General features: G+C 43.2%; 3 protein-coding genes across 3 annotated transcripts in view; 1 reads left to right on the top strand and 2 right to left on the bottom strand.

Moving 5' to 3' along the window:
• B3GLCT (beta 3-glucosyltransferase) overlaps positions 1-25,494 on the top strand; it is a 366,333-nt gene that overhangs the window by 87,195 nt on the left and 253,644 nt on the right. The window contains exons 3-4 of the mRNA XM_063429471.1: positions 13,838-13,871; positions 24,100-24,209. Of these exons, the coding sequence (XP_063285541.1) occupies positions 13,838-13,871; positions 24,100-24,209 (144 nt within the window). The remainder of the gene's footprint in view (positions 1-13,837; positions 13,872-24,099; positions 24,210-25,494) is intronic.
• LOC134600971 (RNA-binding protein 25-like) lies at positions 2,415-4,575 on the bottom strand (the record flags this gene model as incomplete). Its single annotated transcript, XM_063445370.1, has 4 exons — positions 2,415-2,540; positions 3,718-3,783; positions 3,988-4,152; positions 4,336-4,575. Coding segments are annotated over 4 exons (597 nt in total), but the record flags the coding sequence as incomplete, so codon positions are not given.
• On the bottom strand, positions 5,117-7,218 carry LOC134600962 (trichohyalin-like; the record flags this gene model as incomplete). Its single annotated transcript, XM_063445358.1, has 3 exons — positions 7,170-7,218; positions 5,574-6,709; positions 5,117-5,314 (listed from the first exon to the last, which is right to left on the bottom strand). Coding segments are annotated over exons 1-3 (1,383 nt in total), but the record flags the coding sequence as incomplete, so codon positions are not given.

Genomic DNA, 25,494 nt, shown 5'->3' with positions numbered 1-25,494 from the left:
ATTTTGATGATGGGGGCGAGGCCAGAACGGCCCAAGGGGGCGAGGCCAGAACGGCAGACCTGTGGAGAGGTGAAAATAAGTTACTTTTAACCCATTCTGAGGGGGCTAAATGGTGGGTTTTCACTATAGGGTCAGGAATACATGTTTGTGTTCCTGACCCTATAGTGATCCATAACGAAAAAAAGGAAAATAAAAAATAGGTCTCCTAGGGGGACAAGTTTCCAACGCGTAACAAAACATTACCTGTATTTTCAAAAACCTTGTTCGTGAAGGATGATCTTCTCCTTCCTGTGCTAGGTGTTTGTTCCCCATCTACATTACTCTATATTATTTTATTATTATTAGAAGCTGTCCTTGACTAGATAACTTCACTGGCCCTTCTTTGTGTCTATTCAGAATCTCCTGTATTTTGTAAATCTGTGTAACCTAGCTTTCACATATCCTTTTAATTTAGTAATGTTGTGATTACTCTTGAAATCTAATAGAGTTCTTGAAAGGCAATGTAACACTTGAAAACCCTGAATGGAATCCTGAATTAAACAGAGGCTACAGTGAGCAGTTTCTGTAAGTAGTTAATGTATGGTTTCATTACCTGAGTTCTATTTAGTTTTTTACATAACGTAAGTGTGTTAAGCATCTTTGTAGCTAGAACAAAAGAATATAATTCACTACTAAATGATTACAGTCCAATGGAAGCTCAATCACCAAGTACGGAGTCTCTCTTTTCCGGTTAAAAGCTCAAAAAACAGGGGGTAGGTGCAGTGCCTAAATAGTTTTTATTTGGATATATGCAACATCAAGGAAAAAGAACAGGAAAAAACTGATAGTGCAGTATATTAAAACTGGTGTTGATATAAATGAGAAAAAACATATGTGCATTTACACGTTTATGGAGCTTCAATGCAGCTCCAATTTATGCGCCTGGGCGGTATAATCACTAAGTGCAAGACTGCGATCCATAATAATGATGTACACTATTGTAGCTTTTATTTTGTTTGTTTCTATACTCATGCCTACGGAGAGATACTGACTACGCCTATATCCGTGAGTGGGGATTATGCCACTTCACACACTATTTTTGGAACCAATCTTAGGGCTCCACTACATGTGAGTGCACCTTTTATATTTATACCTACCCCTGCTACTAAGCTCAATGTACTATACTTTTTTTATCTGTTTATTTTTATGAGGATACCTTCTTAAACTATGACCATGTGAAGAATCTGCACTGCACTATATCCTTAGGCGGGGATCATAGCGCCTAGGCGCATAAGTTGGAGCTGCATTGAAGCTCCATAAAAGCGAAAGTGCACATTTTTATCTTATTTATACCAACACCAGTTTTTTTTTTTTTTTTATTCTTTATTTTTGTAGTGCACCATTTTGTAAAAAGGTATAACAACAGGATTAGGAACAAGATTGGTAAATCTATCTAGATCTAGGTTGTAGCATAGACATCTAACATATGATAATCTGTCTAGACACTGGGGTTTGTACCAGGGTTAATAGTTTTTGCATTGTCTCTCCCCAGTCAGCCGATTCCCTGATGGGGGAGCACATGGCCCCGTTTCTAAAGTCTCAATGTCTGGGTTGGCTGTGGAGGCATGCTGTAGGATGACGTGGAGAGCTTCTCAGCTGGGTTCAGTCTCCAGTGTTCTCTGACCCTGACTCGATATTAGGTTGTGCTGTGCTTGTGTGTGGTGGTGCTCTGCAGGCTGACCTTGGTAGGGACTGCTTTTCGGGGCCTGCCATGTGGTCCTATGTACCGTCTCTGTGCTGTGTGGGTTGGGTTGCTGGCTTCTTTCGAAGCCATCGTTGCTGAATTGCCGGGCATAGCTGGTATGAGCTTGTTTGCTGGCGGGTGCCGTCGTTTTCTATGGCGCCATTTGCGTGTTTGCTTCCTGCTGTAGGACGTGCCTTGATGGCGGGAGCGTGTGAGCAGCCGTGGCGGTGCGTATACCTCTGGGGCTTGTCTCATGGCTTGGCGTTCTTCAAGTTTGTTCCAAAAGGCTGCAAATATGGCATTTAGTCGTGCCTGGGTGTCATTTCCCTTTATTGTGTTGGGCATTACAGTGTCTTTCACCGCCATTTTGGGGTCGGCGAGGGGAGCGTCCGCCTTCCCCACGCAGCCCTTGCTTGCAGGCCGCAGGTGTCTCCCCATTAATTCTTGCTGGTTGGGTTGTTTATTTTGTGTCTGCCTCTGCCCCTCTGGTTCGTCTCTCCGTTAGTGGCCCTTTTGAGTCGCTTGAGCGCCGTTTGAGGCTGATTTTTCGCAATTTTGGCAATCACTGCAGGAGTAGCTCTTTCCTACGACCTTTCAGTTCAGACCCCACCCCCCCAACACCAGTTTTAATATACTACACTATCAATGGTTCCTGTTCTTTTCCTTGTCTTTGCATATATCCCAATAAGAACTATTTAGGTGCTAAACTTGCCCCCTGTTTTTCCATCTTTTCCAGGTGTCTGCTACCTGTCTGCTTTGGCTTCTCTGTAGTTACCTGCTTATTGACTTGATCAGTCTCCTCAGTATGGAAACAGTCCTGCATCCACAGACCATTTAAATTTATGTCCATCTTAATCACAGTACAGCCAGCATGTACCCTTTCATCAGAGAATTGGGAATAGCACAGCTGCACACTGAAGTAATAGTACAAATAAAAAAGAAAAGTAACACTTACTGCCGCCATGACACACGATTAACCCTTTAAAAAAGTTAATTTTAACAATATGTATTTTTTTTTTTTTTTTGGATTAACAATTTATGCTTGGATTTTTAAGGAAAACATTTTTACACTCACAATAACATTGAGATTTTTACTTTTTCAAGGTCTAAATGTGTTTTTTTTTATATCTCTAATTTAACATTTCCCCCTTTTTTTGCTCTCTCTCTCGCTTTCTCTCTCGCTTTCTCTCTCGCTTTCTCGCTTTCTCTCGCTCTCTCGCGCTTTCTCGCTCGCGCTCGCGCTCGCTCTCGCGCTCGCTCTCGCTCTCGCGCTCGCTCTCTCTCGCGCTCTCTCTCTCGCGCTCTCTCTCGCGCTCTCTCTCGCACTCTCTCTCGCGCTCTCTCTCGCGCTCTCTCTCGCGCTCTCTCTCGCGCTCTCTCTCTCGCGCTCTCTCTCGCGCGCTCTCTCTCGCGCTCTCTCTCTCGCGCTCTCTCTCTCGCGCTCTCTCTCTCGCGCTCTCTCTCTCGCGCTCTCTCTCTCGCGCTCTCTCTCGCGCTCTCTCTCGCGCTCTCTCTCGCGCTCTCTCTCGCGCTCTCTCTCGCGCTCTCTCTCGCGCTCTCTCGCGCTCTCGCACTCTCGCGCTCGCTCGCTCGCTCTCTCGCGCTCGCTCTCTCGCGCTCTCTCTCGCTCGCTCTCTCTCGCTCGCTCTCTCGCGCTCTCTCTCGCGCGCTCTCTCTCGCGCGCTCTCTCTCGCGCGCTCTCTCTCGCTCGCTCTCTCGCGCTCTCTCTCGCTCGCTCTCTCTTGCTCTCTCTCTTGCCTGCTCGCGCTCTCTCTCTTGCCTGCTTTCTCGCTCTCTCTCTTGCCTGCTTTCTCGCTCTCTCTCTTGCCTGCTTTCTCGCTCTCTCTCTTGCCTGCTTTCTCGCTCTCTCTCTTGCCTGCTTTCTCGCTCTCTCTCTTGCCTGCTTTCTCGCTCTCTCTCTTGCCTGCTTTCTCGCTCTCTCTCTTGCCTGCTTGCTTGGTTTATCTCTCTCTCTCTCGCCTGCTTGCTTTCTCTCTCTCTCTCGCCTGCTTGCTTTCTCTCTCTCTCTCTCTCTCTCGCTTTCTCTCTCTCTCTCTCTCTCTCGCTTTCTCTCTCTCTCTCTCTCGCTTTCTCTCTCTCTCTCTCTCTCTCTCGCTTTCTCTCTCTCTCTCTCTCGCTTTCTCTCTCTCTCTCTCTCTCGCTTTCTCTCTCTCTCTCTCTCGCTTTCTCTCTCTCTCTCTCTCGCTTTCTCTCTCTCTCTCTCTCTCGCTTTCTCTCTCTCTCTCTCTCTCTCTCGCTTTCTCTCTCTCTCTCTCTCGCTTTCTCTCTCTCTCTCTCGCTTTCTCTCTCTCTCTCGCTTTCTCTCTCTCTCTCTCTCTCTCTCGCTTTCTCTCTCTCTCTCTCTCTCTCGCTTTCTCTCTCTCTCTCTCTCTCTCTCTCGCTTTCTCTCTCTCTCGCTTTCTCTCTCTCTCTCGCTCGCTCGCTCGCTCTCTCTCTCGCTCGCTCGCTCGCTCTCTCTCTCGCTCTCTCTCTCGCTCTCTCTCTCGCTCTCTCTCTCGCTCTCTCTCTCGCTCTCTCGCTCGCTCTCTCGCTCGCTCTCTCGCTCGCTCTCTCGCTCGCTCTCTCGCTCGCTCGCTTTCTCGCTTTCTCGCTCTCTCGCTTTCTCGCTCTCTCTCGCTTGCTCTCGCTCTCTTGCTTGCTCTCGCTCTCTCTCGCTTGCTCTCGCTCTCTCGCTTGCTCTCGCTCTCTCGCTTGCTCTCGCTCTCTCGCTTGCTCTCGCTCTCTCGCTTGCTCTCGCTCTCTCGCTTGCTCTCGCTCTCTTGCCTGCTCTCGCTCTCTTGCTTGCTCTCTCTTGCCTGCTCTCGCGCTCTCTCTCTTGCCTGCTCTCGCGCTCTCTCTCTTGCCTGCTCGCGCTCTCTCTCTTGCCTGCTCGCGCTCTCTCTCTTGCCTGCTCGCGCTCTCTCTCTTGCCTGCTCGCGCTCTCTCTCTTGCCTGCTCGCGCTCTCTCTCTTGCCTGCTCGCGCTCTCTCTCTTGCCTGCTCGCGCTCTCTCTCTTGCCTGCTCGCGCTCTCTCTCTTGCCTGCTCGCGCTCTCTCTCTTGCCTGCTCGCGCTCTCTCTCTTGCCTGCTCGCGCTCTCTCTCTTGCCTGCTCGCGCTCTCTCTTGCCTGCTCGCGCTCTCTCTTGCCTGCTCGCGCTCTCTCTTGCCTGCTCGCGCTCTCTCTTGCCTGCTCGCGCTCTCTCTTGCCTGCTCGCGCTCTCTTGCCTGCTCTCTCTCTCTCTCTTGCCTGCTCTCTCTCTCTCTCTTGCCTGCTCTCTCTCTCTCTCTTGCCTGCTCTCTCTCTCTCTCTTGCCTGCTCTCTCTCTCTCTCTTGCCTGCTCTCTCTCTCTCTCTTGCCTGCTCTCTCTCTCTCTCTTGCCTGCTCTCTCTCTCTCTCTTGCCTGCTCTCTCTCTCTCTCTTGCCTGCTCTCTCTCTCTCTCTTGCCTGCTCTCTCTCTCTCTCTCTTGCCTGCTCTCTCTCTCTCTCTCTTGCCTGCTCTCTCTCTCTCTCTCTTGCCTGCTCTCTCTCTCTCTCTCTCTCTTGCCTGCTCTCTCTCTCTCTCTCTTGCCTGCTCTCTCTCTCTCTCTCTCTCTTGCCTGCTCTCTCTCTCTCTCTCTCTCTTGCCTGCTCTCTCTATCGCTCGATTTTTCTCACTCTCGCTTTTTCTCTCTTGCTCGCTCTCTTGCCTGCTTTCTCGCTCTCTTGCCTGCTTTCTCGCTCTCTTGCCTGCTTTCTCGCTCTCTTGCCTGCTTTCTCGCTCTCTTGCCTGCTTTCTCGCTCTCTTGCCTGCTTTCTCGCTCTGTTGCCTGCTTTCTCGCTCTGTTGCCTGCTCTCTCGCTCTCTCTCTCGCCTGCTTGCTTTCTCTCTCTCGCCTGCTTGCTTTCTCTCTCTCGCCTGCTTGCTTTCTCTCTCTCGCCTGCTTGCTTTCTCTCTCTCGCCTGCTTGCTTTCTCTCTCTCTCGCTTTCTCTCTCTCTCTCTCGCTTTCTCTCTCTCTCTCTCGCTTTCTCTCTCTCTCTCTCTCGCTTTCTCTCTCTCTCTCTCTCTCTCGCTTTCTCTCTCTCTCTCTCGCTTTCTCTCTCTCTCTCTCTCGCTTTCTCTCTCTCTCTCTCTCTCGCTTTCTCTCTCTCTCTCTCTCTCGCTTTCTCTCTCTCTCTCTCTCTCGCTTTCTCTCTCTCTCTCTCTCTCGCTTTCTCTCTCTCTCTCTCTCTCGCTTTCTCTCTCTCTCTCTCTCTCTCGCTTTCTCTCTCTCTCTCTCTCGCTTTCTCTCTCTCTCTCTCTCGCTTTCTCTCTCGCTCTCTCTCGCTTTCTCTCTCGCTCTCTCTCGCTTTCTCGCTCTCTCTTGCGTTCTCGCTCTCTCTTGCGCTCTCGCTCTCTCTTGCTTGCTCTCGCTCTCTTGCTTGCTCTCGCTCTCTTGCCTGCTTTCTCTCGCTCTCTTGCCTGCTTTCTCTCGCTCTCTTGCCTGCTTTCTCTCGCTCTCTTGCCTGCTTTCTCTCGCTCTCTTGCCTGCTTTCTCTCGCTCTCTTGCCTGCTCTTTCGCTCGCTCGCTCTTGCCTGCTCTTTCGCTCGCTCGCTCTTGCCTGCGCTCGCTCGCTCTCTCTTGCCTGCGCTCGCTCGCTCTCTCTTGCCTGCGCTCGCTCGCTCTCTCTTGTCTGCGCTCGCTCGCTCTCTCTCTTGTCTGCGCTCGCTCGCTCTCTCTCTTGTCTGCGCTCGCTCTCTCTCTTGTCTGCGCTCGCTCTCTCTCTTGTCTGCGCTCGCTCTCGCTCTTGTCTGCGCTCGCTCGCTCTCTTGTCTGCGCTCGCTCGCTCTCTTGTCTGCGCTCGCTCGCTCTCTTGTCTGCGCTCGCTCGCTCTCTTGTCTGCGCTCGCTCGCTCTCTTGTCTGCGCTCGCTCGCTCTCTTGTCTGCGCTCGCTCGCTCTCTTGTCTGCGCTCGCTCGCTCTCGTCTGCGCTCGCTCTCGTCTGCGCTCGCTCGCTCTCTCTCTCTGGCCTGCGCTCGCTCGCTCTCTCTCTCTGGCCTGCGCTCGCTCGCTCTCTCTCTCTGGCCTGCGCTCGCTCGCTCTCTCTCTCTGGCCTGCGCTCGCTCTCTCTCTCTCTCTGGCCTGCGCTCGCTCTCTCTCTCTGGCCTGCGCGCTCTCTCTCTCTGGCCTGCGCTCGCGCTCTCTCTCTCTGGCCTGCGCTCGCGCTCTCTCTCTCTGGCCTGCGCTCGCGCTCTCTCTCTCTGGCCTGCGCTCGCGCTCTCTCTCTCTGGCCTGCGCTCGCGCTCTCTCTCTCTGGCCTGCGCTCGCGCTCTCTCTCTCTGGCCTGCGCTCGCGCTCTCTCTCTCTGGCCTGCGCTCGCGCTCTCTCTCTCTGGCCTGCGCTCTCTTTCTCAAAAAATAAATATATCTACTCTGAAATTGCCTATTTGTGCAGTAAATGCTAATGGCTCCCACGGGTAGCCACACAAACCCTTAAGGCATGTGTTCTGCAGACGAGTGGCAGCAGGGTTCAAGGACATGTCTCCTGGATTTTACATGGACAGTAGTTTTAGCTTCTGTGAGCGCACACTGTCCATTTAATACCCTAAGGCATGAACACCATTGAGGTCTAGACTCTGATCCCATTTTAATTTTTCTAGTTCGTATTTCAATTCTACATTTTAGATCCTTATTTTTCAAATAATATTTCGATTAAAACATGAGATCTCATGGTTCATTTAAACCTGTTTCATTACTACATTGCACGGACTTCAAGATTGACCTTCATGCTGATGATTGATGGACAATGGCACTCGAGCCTTCTGCTAGTTTGTTCTTTTGTCAATTCAGTACTCGTCTGCTTTCTATTTCTTTAGTGTATTATCTTGAAATATTGCTTTTTCCTTCGTAGGATTTCTCTTTGGGTTTTGTACTCTGAAACTTGGGTGTCATAAATTAATCCTGATCTATATTTTACAGCACAGCGTGTGCTCTTGACTTCCTAAAAGTAGTGATATGTTTACAAATATTAACACAAAAAAGAGAGAGAAAAATGTTCATTAAAAATAATAAATATAATCTACCAACATCCACCGACACTAGTTGAATTACTTTTAATCTGCAATGTTTACTTAGTGGAAAATATATATAATTGCCATTACATCCCTTGTAAAAAAAATTTGTAAACCTTTTTATTTATTTATTTATTTTTAATGTATACAGCGGCGTATACAGCATTGCACGGTGTGCAGAGGCGGTCCAGCTTGAGATTTCAGTATTGGACAGCCCTTGTGGGTGACCTCAATCTTTAATTTAAATTGCAATGGGTTTTCTCTGATTGCTTGGAGGGAGACCACCATTCTAAGCCCAGTGTGGGGCACCATCTTACGCTTGCATTGTTACCGCTATTTAAAACGTTGAGTTATGTTTCTCCATATAGAGACTAGACATTCTACACCAATAGTACCCAAAAGGTAGATCCCCCCAAAAACTACAGCTTCCATTATGCTTTTTCATTCTAAAGGCATGCAAAGCATCATGGGAGTTGTAGTTCTACAACATCTGGGGATCTACGTATTGAGCACCCCTGTTCTACACAATGTGTTTTTTTTTTTTTTAGTTGGTAGAAGAAAGCTGTTCAGTATTTTGTTTATTGTATTTTAAATTACTCTTTTTGTTAATGTGTATTATAGTCCTACACAATGTGTATACCATATTCTGTGATCCACTTTGCATACTTTATCACAGGTTTTGGCTGTTATTAGTTTGGAGAATACTTTATTTTGAAGTGCTTCGTGTGTGTTTGTTTTACACTTATTTTGTTAGTCATGTTATTTTAAAACTTCTATTGCCTGATTTGTAGGAATTCTATATTCCGTAAGAGTTTAATGATACAATAAAGCCTGGTACAAAACTACAGACCAGATGTGTGTAAAGATGGCAAAAGAAAAAAAAAAATCATAGTGGTCAAAATCTATACTGCTGCAAGAGTGGGGGGAGAGGGAAGACCAAAAACAAACAATCTAACTGGGCAATGGACTGACTTTGCGTCCGTTACAAGTGCTTTTAAACATTTCTCAACTTGTTGTAAAATATCAATTTAATTTTCTCTCACCACTCCCTCCAGTTTTTTTTTTTTAAATGTTCAATTCCTATAACCATCTGGCCACATAAATCTTGGTTATGAAGATTCCTAAAATGTTCCAAAACACTATAAATCTGTATTCCCTTTCTAATATTCTATATATTTTCCTAATTCTTCTATCAAGGGGTCTTGTGGTTCTACCCACATATTGGAGGTTAAAATAATTTCTTTATGTTAAGCACTATTGTTAACACAATTTTGAATTCTCACAATTTAAAAATATGATAAAAATATTCAATGCGCCTTGATTACCATACACAGTAAGTTTGACAGACAAGTGGCCTACTATTTGGTTATTTTATAACCAAACCACTTATGACAAAGAAGCACATCTGCTGGTAGTCTGCAGGGACCTATGTGTATACAGTTAAATTCTACAGCAACTCTACTTAATACCAAGTTATCCTACAAGCCATATGTCCATCAAAAGTAATTTAATTAAAACTGGAGTTCGCAGAGGCTGAAAATATGCAGTGCTAATCTATATGATAAATTATCTATGTCAAACTGGCTGCAAATGTTGTTCAAGGCAAGTCATTATAGTAGAAACTGGTACTGCTCGGGTATAAAAATATGGTAATCCAGCTATTTTATGGAAATCCCTCTGCTGAGTGCAAGTTTTAACAAGGAATCCAGTTCTCTAGGCAGTAGCAAACGGTATTAACAAAGGATTATTTTATTTAGTTTATTTCTTAGAAGAAATAGCGTGTTTGTGTTGGTAAGCACAGTAATAAAGTCAATGCGAGGTGTCAAAGCGATACTTTTACATACAGAGGAAAATGACATTCTGTGTGTACTTTTTTGTAAGAATTTTTATTTATGTATATAATTTACTATATTATTTTCAAAACTTAGTAGGTATTACAAAAATCACATCCACCAGTTGTGAAATTAAAAAAAATATCTGGTTCTTTTACATGCAACATAGAACGCAATGGAAGTTCAAGTGCACTGTTTATTCGAGCCCCCCGAAATGCTGGCTGTGTTACCCTGAATAACCAGAGTTTTTTAAAGCTTGTATACTTTTTGTGGATGCTCATTTCTTTTTGGAAATACGTGATAACCTTGGACCTTCCTGAATGGCACTACTGCAACATTTAACCCATGCAGTTATCTGCGGGACTTCCGCTTTCCAACCCAAATTCTAATATGTAATTATGTTTTTTTTTTTTTTTTTAAACATTTCTTTAATCCCGGTCACTGCCTTTATTTAACTCTACCACTGGACTACCTAATTAGCCCACATATCTTAAATTACTCAGTTTAATTTATTTTATTTAAATTTTAAAGAGGAAAAATATGGGGCATGTTGGAGGCCTGGTATTCATCTAACCTGTCCCCCTCCCACCTCTATTTTCACTGTGAGAATGAGGGTGACAAATAAACATTTACATTAGATTCTTGCTAAGTTCTGATAGTAGAGCATGTGAAATACATGAGAATGTTGGGTATTGTAGTTTGAGTTGTAATGGTTCTGTAGCATTAAGTTACTATATTTTCCCCTAAATTACTTCCATCTCTGGGAAGTTTATTTTGTGTTCCTTAACCGAGAATTCCTATGCAAGTAGGAGCTTGAAAGATATTAAAAGGTTATATATATATTTTTTTAAAATAGATTTATTTAATTCTTACCTTGCAGCCAACACCCATATAGTGCATAGTGAGAGAGTTTGTTCATATGTCAACTTGAATTTTTCTTTTCTTTCTCCTAAAACTCAGACTGACAAGTCATTAAAGAGAAACTATAGTGCCATGAAAACAAATTTTCTTGGCACTATCGCTTCCCCTCCGTCAAACCCCCTTTTGTCACTTACCTGAACAGAGGGGTTGAGGGCCCTAGAGGGAGTGGGGTATAGTGACACAAAGGATGTAAGTAGGGGTAATGAAATAGGTTGCTAGAAAAGTATTCACTGGGAACTTAGTAGGTTATTTTTCACAGTTGCAGTCATGGGGGTCAGTCAGAGACACACACACACACACACACACACACACACACACACACACACAGTCAGACACACACACACACACACACACACACAGTCAGACACACACACACACACACACACACACAGTCAGACACACACACACACACACACACACACACAGTCAGACACACACACACACACACACACACACACAGTCAGACACACACACACACACACACACAGTCAGACACACACACACACACACACAGTCAGACACACACACACACACACACAGTCAGACACACACACACACACACACACACACAGTCAGACACACTAACACACACAGTCAGACGCGCACACACAGTCAGACGCGCACACACACAGTCAGACGCGCACACACACAGTCAGACGCGCACACACACAGTCAGACGCGCACACACACAGTCAGACGCGCACACACACAGTCAGACGCGCACACACACAGTCAGACGCGCACACACACAGTCAGACGCGCGCGCACACACAGTCAGACGCGCGCGCACACACAGTCAGACGCGCGCGCACACACAGTCAGACGCGCGCGCACACACAGTCAGACGCGCACACACACAGTCAGACGCGCACACACACAGTCAGACGCGCACACACACAGTCAGACGCGCGCACACAGTCAGAGGCGCGCACACAGTCAGAGGCGCGCACACAGTCAGGCGCGCGCACACAGACACACAGGCAGGCGCGCGCGCGCACACACAGGCAGGCGCGCGCGCGCGCACACAGGCAGGCGCGCGCGCGCGCACACAGGCAGGCGCGCGCGCGCACACAGGCAGGCGCGCGCGCGCACACAGGCAGGCGCGCGCGCGCGCACACACACACAGTCAGGCGCGCGCGCACACACAGTCAGACGCGCATATATATGTTAATTTTTTTTTTGCTGGCGAGGGAGCTCTTCCTCTGAGCTCTCTGCTCAGCTCCCTCGCGCGCAGCAGAGTGAGGCTGGGAGCTGGAAGATGACGTGTAGATGACGAGAAGAGCTCCCTCGCCAGCCGCCCGCCCAGCCCATCAGCCCGACCGGCAGCCCAGTTAGCCGCAAGGCTAACAAGGCATTTGCCCTGGGCATTTGGGGGCGGCGTTTTTTGCTGCCCCCTGGAAAATGCCGCCCAAGGCAAATGCCTTGTTTGCCTTGTGGCTAAAACGCCCCTGCACGCATGCACAAACAAGAGAGTGGACAGCAAGAACAACTTCACATAATGACATAAATGTAATTAATTACTTTCTTACAACAATACAAAAAAAAGTGTATTTGTGTGTAGTGTTTAATTTTGAATGCAGGGCTATTTGTATGCATTGCCGGCTTGTTTGTACTGCCACACAAAAATACTTACATTAACACAGATGTAAAAAACAGATACAATTTGTATCTTGTAATACCTTTTTTTTATTGGACTAACAGAATTTTTTAGTGACAAGCTTTTTTTTTTTTTTTTTTTTAGGAGAACATACCTTTCTCAAGTCTAAAGCATTTCTGAACAAAGAATTCAAAGTTGAGTTGATACAGGGGTAAAAGCGACATGTGCAGACGAGACACAGGTTAGATAGAAAGCAGACACCATTAACGCAGAGGGTTGTAAATATCTTGTGTGAAGATCACTCTGTGATTCACATGATTTTCCCCAAAATATGAGTAAGTCCCATCAAATCCTTCTAAAATTCTAACTGTCATTTTATTGTAATGGCACAAATAAGCCTTACGAAATTCATAACTTAAAAATAAGTGCAGGAGTCTAACAGAAAAAAAAAATTATAATTTAGAGACATTGGGATGAAAATCGTGAACATACTATGTATGTTTAAGCAAATACCTGAATAACATCTGCTGTGTTAAAAAAACAAACAAACATACTTTGACTATGATTAAATTTACACATCCAACATATCCAACTTTGATAAACGTCTGTGCTCCTTGTATTTTACTTAATAATGTGAATTATTTAGAGAGAAAGGAAAAAAAAAAAAAAAGTGAAAACCTATTTGGATTAGGACTGCATACTCAAAGAGACAGGGCTTGGTTTATCCTAATTTTGGATGTATCACATATTAAGAGTATTTTTCCCTATCTAAATTTGCAAATTTAGATAGGGAAAAATACTCTTAATATGTGATACATCCAAAATTAGGATAAACCAAGCCCTGTCTCTTTGAGTATGCAGTCCTAATCCAAAAAGGTTTTCACTTTTTTTTTTTCCTTTCTCTCTAAATAATTCACTGAAACTGCAAAACAGTACATTAATAAATTTATTGTTCCAACAAGACCAAGCATTGCAGGTAACTTTGTTGATGCTAAATAAAGAATTACCTAAAAGCTAAAATAAAATAAAATAAAAATTGAAGAAAAAAAACAAAACACTTTTTTGTTTATAGTATACTGCTTACAGAATGCAGTAGTGACATCTAGTGGACTGTTTTATAAACAGAAATGGCTTATTGTGTATAGCAATTTTTGGGTTATACTTAACAAGTGTCATGTTTAGTTTTTAGGCTGTTATTTTGGTACTTTTCCTCTTTTCACATATTTATTCCCTAATTTTTACCAAAATATTCCTTACGGTGCCCTTTCCATCTTTCCTCCACTGTTTAAAAAAAAGAAATGTAAATGTACAACATTTCTTTTCAACAGTAGAAGCAGATTTCCCATGACAAATTTAGTTTTTTTTTGTTTTTAAAATGTAATACACAAAACAATGTAGTCCAATTGCAATTGCATGTTTTTTCCCCTAGTAATTACTAAAATCAACAGGAGGAAAAAACATGTTTTTGTCTACTCTAAAGTCAGTACTGTACATGTTTCCAAAAAAAAAAAACCTTTACAGATTAATAGTGATATTATTATAGTTCGACAGTATACAATTTCACCAACCATACCATCTCATCCTAAAGTGGTCAAATCGGAGTCCTTCTTTGGTACTTCCAATTAAATGTATTCTGTTGTAAGCCGTGTTCAGTTTTCTAATTGATTTTTGCACATTGAACAGCGATTGTGCTATACGTCAATGTATATAATAATATCTTCTCTTGTTTTTTTTTCAGAATCTTGAAAGAAATGAAGTACAGAGACCATTAGGTAAGTCTCTATATTTATATAAAATGTTTTTCTTTTTTCACATCTAGGAAAACACAAGGAATCCAATCCTAGTAACAAGAGCAACTTTTTGAAGCCATTCCTTTCATATTTGTTCACCTACCAGACAGTCATGTTATCAGTTGTATTTATCCAACACAGAATTACACTGATGGAATTTACAGGAACTTCAACACTTGCTATAACAATTTTTTTTTTTTTTTAATGGTCTAAATTTCCTGATGTTGGGAATTCAAAGTGAGCTTTTAATGTAATGCCAAAACAGTCAAATTAGAAAAAATCTCCATCTCAGGGATGTTTTTTATTTATTTATTTTTTAATTTGACAATTTCTATTGTTTTCTTTTTCATCAATAGTTTGTGGGAGGGGGGATATCAGGTATGTTATTGATGAATATATTTTGGTTTTAAGTTTGTGAATTGTTTTGGATAAAAAGTTAACTTCATTAAAGTGAACAACACTGTGAGCGCTTCTAGATCATACGTTTATCTATTGCTTTGTCAAATTCCATCTCCATGTACATGTAAATAGTGTGGTTTTAGTGTGATAAAGAAGTACGTTTTCAACCATGAAACCCTGCAATATAAGTAACGTAAAGGACCTCTGTATCTCGAAGAACAGCCGATCACGTTGAACTGGATGGTTTAAACATTTCTGAGATTCTCTGCTCAAAAACAAAGTCCACATACGTGACAAATAACTAACCTACAGCCCACAGCCAACAAAATGCCCAAATAAAGCCGCACACTGCACATCATCCATTTAGTACTGCAGAATTGGTCTGAAAGGAACTTCGTGAACAAAAAAGACTACTGGGCATCATTAGGAAGTGTAAGTACAATTCAATGATTGTAGTCTTCCTAAAATAAAACTCAGTAGCATATATTCACTAACTTGTCAGTTGTAGTAAGTTTTCCACTGAATAAAAAATCTCTAATATATCGGTTTATAACATTAGTCCCCATCACTGGGAGCAGGACGACACTTTACAATGGTTCCTAAATGGCTCCTATGTCTCAGTCACCCTGTGCCCATTATAGGTGCAGGGTGTTTATAGTGTGTGTGGCTATGGAGCCTGTGTAGTGCCCTCTGTTGGTAGCAACAGCAATATAGCAAAGCTGATTAATTTGCATATTGTAAATTCTGTAGGCAGGAGAGAGATTTTGTGCTGGTTGTCTTCCCCATCACTTTATAAATATGTTATGCTATTATAATTTCCTGTATATTTTGTGACCTGTTTTGGTTATTTGAATTGTATTATGTTTGTCACAGCAATGTATAGGTAATGGATATATGGGCTAGTCCCAAGTAAAAAAAGTACTGCATGTTAGTTCCTTTTGGAACTTGTGTCCTGTGTGCATTTTTAGGGATCACAGTCTTCGGATCTGTTTGCTGGCTGAAGTATCCCTCTAGCCCTGGGATAAAGTTAAAGAGCTAGGCCTGAGAGCTGCAAGTGTGTTTTTAAAACCAGAGCTATAACTTTGCAGACGGATGTGGATACCTGCCTGGGAGAAGGGCTGCAGCGGAATAAGCAGAGGAGACTATACCTGCCTGGGAGAAGGGCTGCAGCGGAATAAGCAGAGGGGACTATACCTGCCTGGAAGCAGGGTTGCGGTGTATTAGGCAGAGGGGACAATACCTGCCTGGAAGCAGGGTTGCGGTGTATTAGGCAGAGGGGACAATACCTGCCTGGAAGCAGGGTTGCGGTGTATTAGGCAGAGGGGACAATACCTGCCTGGAAGCAGGGTTGCGGTGTATTAGGCAGAGGGGACAATACCTGCCTGGAAGCAGGGTTGCGGTGTATTAGGCAGAGGGGACAATACCTGCCTGGAAGCAGGGTTGCGGTGTATTAGGCAGAGGGGACAATACCTGCCTGGAAGCAGGGTTGCGGTGTATTAGGCAGAGGGGACAATACCTGCCTGGAAGCAGGGTTGCGGTGTATTAGGCAGGGGGGACAATACCTGCCTGGAAGGAGAGCTGCAACCTGGTCGGGTGGAAAAGCTCCAGAAGGACCCTTGCTAAGCTGTGGCGACTGAGGCGCGAGCGCTTCAGGTTTCCCGATTCCAGCAAGGAAGCAAGCTTTGTGGAGGTACCCAGCTGAGTAGTCCGTCACAAACCTACTTTCTTTGTATTCTAGGAATTGCCGTTTCCTGCTCCTTTACAAGATTTGGCAATATGGGCAGTAAAAACAAACAAACCATTAAGCGTGGGAATGCATGCATTATTGTACCTGGGAGAATATATCTAATATCTGCTACTTGTGAGCCCACTTCCCATCCTTCACTTCCTATCTGTATAATGTATTCAAACTCTGATAGAATTACATCAACTAATTTAAACAAACAATATTCTTTCTTTATATTATAATATTCATGTTATTAGTTTATCGTAACTTTAAATTGCATTGTGGGTATATTAAATGTGTTTTGTTTTCATGTTTTAGAAGCTGCTATGGTGTTATCAGAAGAAACCGCTCTCACTTTTTGTTTAGCCTCATCTGAATATGCTTCCCGTTTCTCAAACGTGTGTAATATAAAAAAACATACTGAACTGCCCCCACATGCCGACGCCCTGAAATCTAAATTTAATTCAACTTCAAACGAAAAACAAGGTGTTCTTAATCATATGCAGCTGTGTGTGTACACACAAATAACAAAAATAATTCAAGAGACGTCATGTTTAATATTATCACTTCTGTAACAGTGATTTATTTAAAATATTAATAAAGTAACCTTTGTAAAAAAAAAAAAAAAAAAAAAATCATTTTTAAACTAATTTCTCTTGTTTTCCTCCTACAAAACAGATATGAATCGGCCAAATGTGTATTGCGTATTTATGCATAAAACATAATACTTGTTTTTCTAAATGTAATATATGCAGATATCCAAACTGTGAATGTAGCTGTAACTCTTTCTTTCTATCTATTGTGCTGGTGTATCCTTGTGTTAAATTCCATCAAAATTGGACGGACGATTCTAATTCTTTTTTTTATTTTTTTATTCTCCTTTTTTATTCTTATATTTTCTAAAATGGCTGGTTTGACTTATAAAAATTTTTTTTTTTTGCTCCTTTTATGCACACGGAAAAGTTGCATCTTAGATATCATTAGAATTGTGAACAAGTTAGGATCTATTGAGTCTCGCATTATACAGTGCGTGACTGTCATCAGCCGTCTTTTCTGTCTGCTGTTGATTGAAGCAAACAGGCTTCAGGCAGAAAAAAGATGCTGTTACACATACTCTGCTGAAAATGATACTTAGTAGCTGAAAAAGCTTTTCTAATGAAAATATCTCTGCTGTTTTATATACCAGAAGTTGATGGAGAAATGAAAAATCAGCTCCACTCACTTTGTGCTTTTATTTCTTGGTAGAATCAATTTTTTTAAACTGTGTGCATTATAAGTTGTTTGCTTCTCTAAAGGCAACAAAATATACATTTTTTTAATTTTTTAAAAATTTATAATTTTTTTTGATATTATTTAAACGGGAACTCTCGGCACTACAAACCTGATAAAGTGGTTATGGTGGAGTACACTGGTTTTAAACATCTTAAAGATCACCTAGCACTTATGGTTCAGCCCTTCGTCAAAGATATATCGCTAATGCCAAAGTTCCTACTTCTGCAATTGTAATTCCAGCCATCTTTGTACGGAATCTATTGGCTGTGCCTGCGAGTGTCAACTGATATGCCCGAGCCAATGAATTACATCCAAATTTTGCCCTTATCTTTGATGAAGGTCTGGACTGTGTGTGCAGATGGAACCCAGGAAAGTTTCAATCCATTTGAAAATAGTTTGATGTTCAATAGTGGAATGGCATCATGGGTTTCCTGTCACCTTAAAGGAACACTGTGAGGTCAGGAACACATATGTATACCTGACCTATAGTGTAACAAACACCGTCCGCCGCTCCCCCTCCACCCCACCTCCTTGCCCTCTCTAAATAGAGCAAAATCTTACTTTTATACAAGTCACCAGCTGCTGGCTCTGCCCCTGATCTACCTGCTTGGCCGACATCATCAGAAGTAATTCTCTGAGCCAATCACAATGCTTTCCTATAGGATTCTCTAAGGCAGATCAGTGGCAAAGCCAGCACAAGTCAAACACGGCTCTGGCCAATCCGCATCTCCTCATAGAGATGTTTTGAATCAATGCATCTCTATGAGGAACGTTCAGTGTCTGCATGCAGAGAGTGGAGACACTGAATGGCTACCCCAGGAAGCAGCTTTAGCAGCCATCTGAGGAGTGGCCAGTGGAGGTATCACTAGGCTGTAATGTAAACATTGCATTTTTTCTAAAAATAAAGTGTTTACTGCAAAAAGCCTGAAGGGAATCTACTCACCAGAACAAATTCAAGAAGCTGAAGTTGCTCTGGTGACTATATTGTCCCTTTAAGCACTACACCAAGCTGTAGTGTATACAGTGCATATAGTGCCTTATTTTGTATTTTTTTAAATCTTTATTTTTGAACATGCATGAGGTTACATTGCATCCTGCATTGCCACAACAGCAAATGCGAGGACTTGCGATACATTCAATGATACATGTAAGATGACTTTGAGGGCTATTAGAGCTAATACTTGCATCATTTAGTAAAACAGCATGACATTTTATATTATAGTAAACGATTAAGCTAACAACAAGTTTGTACAGCATGAGTTAGTCGAGATATTGTTGTTGATTAAACTAGTGGCTCGTTTTTAAGTTAGATATCTTGCAGGCTATACAGGCTAGACAATACGAAGCTGGAGTAACTAAAACAACCAGTGTGAGGGAGTTGGTAAGCTTGGTCCCATATCTGGTTTTGTGGGCAGTGATTTAAACAAGGCAGGGGTATACACATTTTACAGTTGAGAAAAGGATATATCGTTAGATATGCACAATGCTAAGATTAACAGCGAGTTATGCTATAGATGCTGTGTGTTGGCTGTGTTGTGGCTAAGTCCTGCTTAACCCTTGCCAGTCCTGGGTGTGATGATGCCTTGAGGTGTAGCTGGTGTCCAGGGAGCCCGCAGCTGTGGCATGGAGAGGTGAGAAGGGTGCTCAGGTTGCTCTTTGGATGGTAATGCCAAGTATTGTTGTTGCGGTCTGAGGTTTCCGGGTATCCGCCCTGGATTTGGCCCCTTTCTCTGGGTACACGGTGGCTGGCTGTAAGGCCTCTGGGTAACTGCTGATGGGGCAGAGTGGAGCTTTAGGGCAGGGGGACGTCTTGGTCGTTTGGCTTTTTGTAGGTGGGAGGTTGGGCTGCGGGAGTGTAGTGGTACCTGGCCTTTCAATGTCCACAGTGTCCCCTGGTATGTCGGGGGGCAGGGTAGGCGCGCCTTCTTGTTGGGCTCTGGCTTCACGCCGGGTCTGGGGGCTGTTTCTTCCGCCGGCTTCACTTGTGCTGTAGGTGGGTTGCTGTGGAGATGTCTGCACTCCAGGCGTCTCCAAAATTCTTGGCATATGTGGTCAAAGTTGGCGTTGAATCGCTCCCTCCAGGCTTCTGGGTTCTCCTGGGACCTCGGAGGTAGTGGCTCGGCGGCCATCTTAGATGTAGCGTGCGGCCCACACTTAGGCTGAGTACTCCCCCGTTGCTGCTGCGAGAGTCTCTCCAGCTGAGACCGGGATGACCCCCACCGGTCCATGGGGGGGGTGCAGGGCGTCGGAATGGTAGCTGCTTGGCACGGTCCCTACGGCAGGAGAGCGGCCGTCTCTCCCAGCCATTAGGCCGCCGTCCGCGCTAGGCTTCAATGCGGGTTGCTTCATGCCTCGGCGGAAAAACTCGGAGTTGGTCTCCTCTGATTCCCACCCGTTTGTGCCGTTAACCATCATTGAATTGGGCTACTGGAACCCCGGTTACAGGTTAAATTTGTCGCTTTAAGGTTCGTTTGGGCCAGAGCTCTCTGCCTGTGCGTCTGGCTAGCTCGGCTGTCAGGCCCGGCCCCCATATAGTGCCTTTTTAAAGGCATACTCTAGGCATCATATTTTGTTTTCATTCATTTTGTTGATGAAGATGCATATATTACATGAACCTGAACACAAGCCACCTTCACTCTATTTTTTGCAGAAAAAAAGTTAGACATGATGGCACTGTATGTTGTTAAAGGTACTGGTTGGTGCTGGAGTGGACGTTTGTGATGTAATTTTTTTATGCAAACCAATCGTGCCTCTAACAAAGTTAATCCGTGCTTGTTTTTTTTTTTTTTTTTTTATGAGATATAATATATATATATATATATATATATATATATATATATATATATATACACACACATACACACACAGAGAAAGTGTATATAGCAGTTCCTATGGAATGTAAATAAATAAAATAATCATACAGTACCCCCTACACCAACACCTGTGTGCATAAAATTTGCACTCCCAAACATCAATGTAGTCTACAGTAAATTCCACTGCACCATAGGTCATCAATTTCCATCAGAACGAGGACAGAAACCTCGATGGAATAAAATAGAAGATAAATAGTGCGGAACAACAATATAGTAAAATTGACCAGACTTTTTTTTTCTCAAACGTAACTTAAAAACCGATAAAAGAAGCATGTCGTAAACTTAAACCTTATCAATGATGAGGTCACCAATGCTCCCAACCCAACGCATTTCGTCACTCCAAGAGACTTCTTCCGAAACTCTTTCAAAGTGGATGTAATCTTCTTTCACTAGTGCATTATTTGAGTCCATTTTGCACGCACGTGGTTTAAAAATCCCTCCAAACCCTTCCACAGATCCCCTCCTTAACTGTCCATCCAATCCTGGTGTTCAAGAATGACTACTGTGTGGTGATTTATGGCGCTGTGAAGAACCGTGGATGTTACTGAAGGCCTTCTAATATTTGTGTTTAGGAGTGAAAATGTTATGCACGCAGGTGGATGTGTTCAGGGGGCACTGCACTGTTATTTCTTTGTATTTACAATCTATAGGAACAGGTATATACCCTTAATATGTGTATATTGTGGAACCGAGGGGGGAGGGGGAAATCAGCCATTTTTTCCTGATAAGTTTCTTTGTATATTATTTATATCATGAAGTGTGAACCACGGTGACTATTGTATGTTCTTAGTTTTTTTTGTTTGTTCTTGTGGATACTTTTGTTTTGGATAGAATTGGGGATTAAATTTAGGGGTAGACATAACTTTTTGTAAATAAACTTTTTATCGAGTTTTTAGTTAACAGAGACACAAATGTAGAAGGTTCACAGGTGGACAAAAGACACTGCACGTAACATTCAGTAGCTGTATTTGTTATCCCAGTATATTGACAAATACCGAACACAAAATACAGTGTGAACAAGGCTAGCAATACGGAACAATTAGAGGTAGACTTTAGCTTTGAGTTAGCTATAGTTTTTTTCTTTTTAAATGCACGGGGAGCGTTCCTGCGAGATACAGCAGTCCAAATGATATGGATGCACAGTGATGTGTTTTATAACAAAACAAAAAAGGGGGGGGGGGGAGGTTGCTTCAAATGTTTTAAAACATCAATTTTCTTTAGTAAACCTCTACTTGGACAGCTATCCACATGTTGTGCCCTCCTTTCCTCACTCCCTGTATGTAAACTGTGGTTTATCGATGAGTGATTTTTTTTTTTTAGGACATTTGATGCATTGTTTTTTATTTTTTTTAAATTAGTTTTTTTTCTATTCTGCATTCTCTTGCTGTGCACACCATAGCACACCATTCTATACCATACCATATTTGCTCATAATTACCATATTCCTAAATACTACTCCCAAGACTATCCCAAAACAGAAATGACACAATCATATATGAACACATATTAACTTTGATATGGTGCTGTTTTGTTTATTTTATAATATCCTCTACCGCTTTTCTTCCAGGTATTGCTATAGATTTTTTTGGAGACACCTTTGTTTCAATAAGCCACAGTTCTGCAGGTTTTTTTATAATCTCGGGCAAGCAATTTTCATTTTGTTACCCCACAGAGTGTGAATGCTCTCTTCGTGTCTGAACTGCACACACATATAGCTTTCACACACTCGATTATAGAAACTAGCTTGGTTTTGTTTTTTCAGCAGAGTAGAAAGATTCATTTTTATTTTTTAAATGATATGTCAGCATAATGAAATATTTATAGTAGCCAAACAAATAATTTGTAACTAAAATAACATTTAACGTTATAATTTCTTGAACCCAAACATACATCTAAAGATCTAAAACTATTTTAAAACGTATAAACCTAAAACAAATTGCTTTTGCTTAATTGTATCTAATTGAATTGGTTATAGTACCTGAAGTCTTATGTCACTGTCCCTCCATTCAGTGTTAAAACATGTTTCAAGCAATTTAACACTAAATATTAGTACCTGGCCCCTACTGAAGATATGGCTGAGGCACAAATTACACACTGCCTTCTTGACATACCATTTCATACCAGCAATTTGTTCTGTGATCGTCTGGAAGTGGGTAGATGACTCCTTCCCCCCCCCCCAAATCACAACAGCACAGGGAGACTTGGCTGATGGGAACTTTCGTTTAACATTAAATAATTAATAATGATCAAATGCTGAATGGAAGGACAGTGTTCGGGGGCTCCAGTTACTATAACCACTTCAGTGAGAGGAAGCTATTACAGTGCCTTCCATTAACTCCCTGTGACCAGTGCTTTTCCTTGTGGTCATTATAACGTAGTTGTTGTATAACAAAAGTAGAAAATGCTAAATACTTGGCATTAGCGGCTCAATACAATCGTAAGGGGGAATAATTTTCAAAGGACATTGAAAGACCAAATTACTATGATCGGATAGACCATCATTGGTCCATAAGTCTTAGAACTTTGATTTAAAGTTAAAGGAACACTATGAGGGTCAGGAACACAAACCTGTATTCCTGATCCTATAGTGTTAAAAACACCATCTAGAGCCCCTGCCTCCCTTGCCCCCTAAATATAGTAAAATCTTACTTTTATTCCAGTCTGCTGCTGCTGCTGGCTCTGCTCCTAATATGCATGCTTTGCTGACATCATCAGTAGTGTTGATCAAAAGCCAATCACAATGTTTTCCCATAGGAAAGCATTGGATTGGCTCAGACAGTCAAGGAGGCACTGTCCCAGGAAGCATCTCTAGACGCTATCCAGGGAGTGGCCAGTGGAGGTGTCACTAGGCTGTAATATAAACACTGCATTTTCTCTGAAACGACAGTGCTTACTGCAAAAAGCCTGAAGGGACTGATTATACTCTGGCTATAGACACCAGAACAAATACAATAAGCTCAGTGGCGTACACACAATCCATGGGGTCCCAGTGCAAAACTGATCCGTGGGCCCCCGCCCCCACCCGACACATACATACATACAGAGACGCGCACACACAGACACACAAGCACATACAGAGACATAGACACACACACATAGAGACACATAGACACATACAACATGTTTCCTACCTTTTGTGACTTTCCCTGGGGTCCAGTGAAGGCTCAGCCTGATGGGAGTCAGAATTCCCACTCTGACTCCCTCCTCCTTCCTCCCGCGCGGGCTCTGATAGCTGGGAGGAGTGACCGGGGAGTCACTTCCTCCCAGCAGTGATGTCATCACAGGGGGCCTGGTCGCGCTGTTAAAGAGCCCAGCGCTGTCCGTGCCCCCTGATAATCCATCTCCATCGGGTGGCCCTGAAAGCATGGGCCCCTTGAAAGATGGGCCCAGCGGTTTGCTGCGCGGTCCGCGGCTGCAAAACGTGGCAGCTGGTACCCGGTCGCGGGGGTCCGCTGTGACCCCTGCGACCGCGGTATGCAAGCCACTGAATAAGCTGTAGTTGTTCTGGTTAAGGTAATGCTAAGTTATTGTGACTACCTCTTTAAGGTACAATTTAGTAAAACTACAAGTTTAGATCTTGCAAAACTGGAAAATATAGTTCAATTTGTTAATCTGAATAACCAGGCCTCTTTTTGGATGCATTCTTGCTAAGATTTTGCAATAAATATACACTGAAACATATACATGAAACATTTATGTGGTGTGCAAATGTGTAATGGTAAATACGAGGAGGAACATCATTACCATATATATGCTAAGTGAAACTGAAATTAATAGTTTGGTTGCCCTAATATTGCTGTATGAGCCATTCACAGATTGTGTTATAGTGCAGCATTTCTGAAAACAAGGATAACCGGCATAATGTGTTCTGTATAGTAATTGGCATGTGTCAGTTTTATCTTGATTTAAATTGCCCTTTTTTCCCCCCTTTAAATTGCAGAGCTCCGAGAAATTGTAATTGTCATACAAAGCCAAAGTAACACTTTCCACAAAAAGAGAGCAGAGAATTTGAGAGAAAATCTGTTAAATCAGGCGTCTTCAATCAGCAAGGTATGGAATAATCAAATGCATTTACACTCATGTTCTGAATAGAAGGAGATTTATCAAGGCATAAACAGGTGGTGTATTGAAGCAACATGTTAAATAAGGAGCAATTTCTATAGGCACTAATAGAAAGTCTCTCAACAACGTTATTACCTGTTTTGCCTTAATACATATCGCCTCTAAATGTGTTTACCTGAAGAAAACGTATGACCCAAATGCTTGGGAGTAAGGTGTCATACCTGGAACGTCCAGCTCAAACTCGGCCAGCCCCTGGTTATGCTTAACCCGTTAAAAGACACGACTTTAGTTTGCTTGTTTTGTAATACAAAGGACACACATCACTTTGAGACAGCTGTCTCATTAAAAATCGTTTCTAGCTTTGAATGAGACAGTTGCCTCTCTCTGCAGGCTGAAATAAGCAGGTCATTTTTATTTTTTTTAATTTTGCTTCCCACACTCACTTTAGGGAGACGCTGATCTAACCAGTCAGCGCCCTATCCCTAGGAATGCTGGAAAAGTGCATTGGTCATGCCTGATAGATTTATACATGTGCAGTTGGAAGAACTCTTCACCTTGTAACATTATGATGGGGAATAGCGAGGGAATCTGATCAGTAATTCATGCAGAGCAGGCTCCAGTGTCTTGTTTCTCTTTCGTATTGCTGCACAATGATGCCCAATTTCTGTCATTACTGGTCTGATCTAAAACTGAGCAGGGTAGGTAAAGCGGGGAGAGGTGGGTGACTGAAGAGGCGTGACATATAATAATGTTGTAATAATGTGTAGGCTGCCTGTGGTGTTACGTGTCTGGGTGGCTGCATTTGGTGTTGGTTAGTGGAAACTGCCTGTGTTATTGTATATGGATCGGAGTAATCTGCTTGTAGTGTTCAGTGCATATAGGCATTCTTCTTGTGTGTGCGAAGGGATGCTTTTTGTGTTGTTTGTTGGTATTGTGTGTGTGTGTGTGTGTGTGAATGTGAAGGGTACCATTTGTAGGGTGTACCATTTTGTGTATATGGATGCAGCTGTGTGTAATGTGTTAAGGAAGAAAAAAACAGAGCAAAAAAAAACATTGCCCCTCTCTTCCTCCTGCTTACCCTTTGCTAGGGAGGAAGAATGTTAATGCCTTGTGGATTAATGGGTATATTATGTGGTCTGTCCCTTCAGTGGTTCCCACCAGCAGGTGTTACTTATAGTATCATAGTGTTGCCATAATAAATTGCTGCGATGTTCGGAGACGACAAAGCTTGCAACACAGGGAACCATTCAAGCAGTCTGTACCCTCTAGGGAT

Source organism: Pelobates fuscus, chromosome 1 (genome assembly GCF_036172605.1).
Source record: "Pelobates fuscus isolate aPelFus1 chromosome 1, aPelFus1.pri, whole genome shotgun sequence".
In the NCBI taxonomy this organism is placed as follows: Eukaryota; Metazoa; Chordata; class Amphibia; order Anura; family Pelobatidae; genus Pelobates; species Pelobates fuscus.
This window is presented reverse-complemented; position numbering and strand designations above follow the sequence as displayed.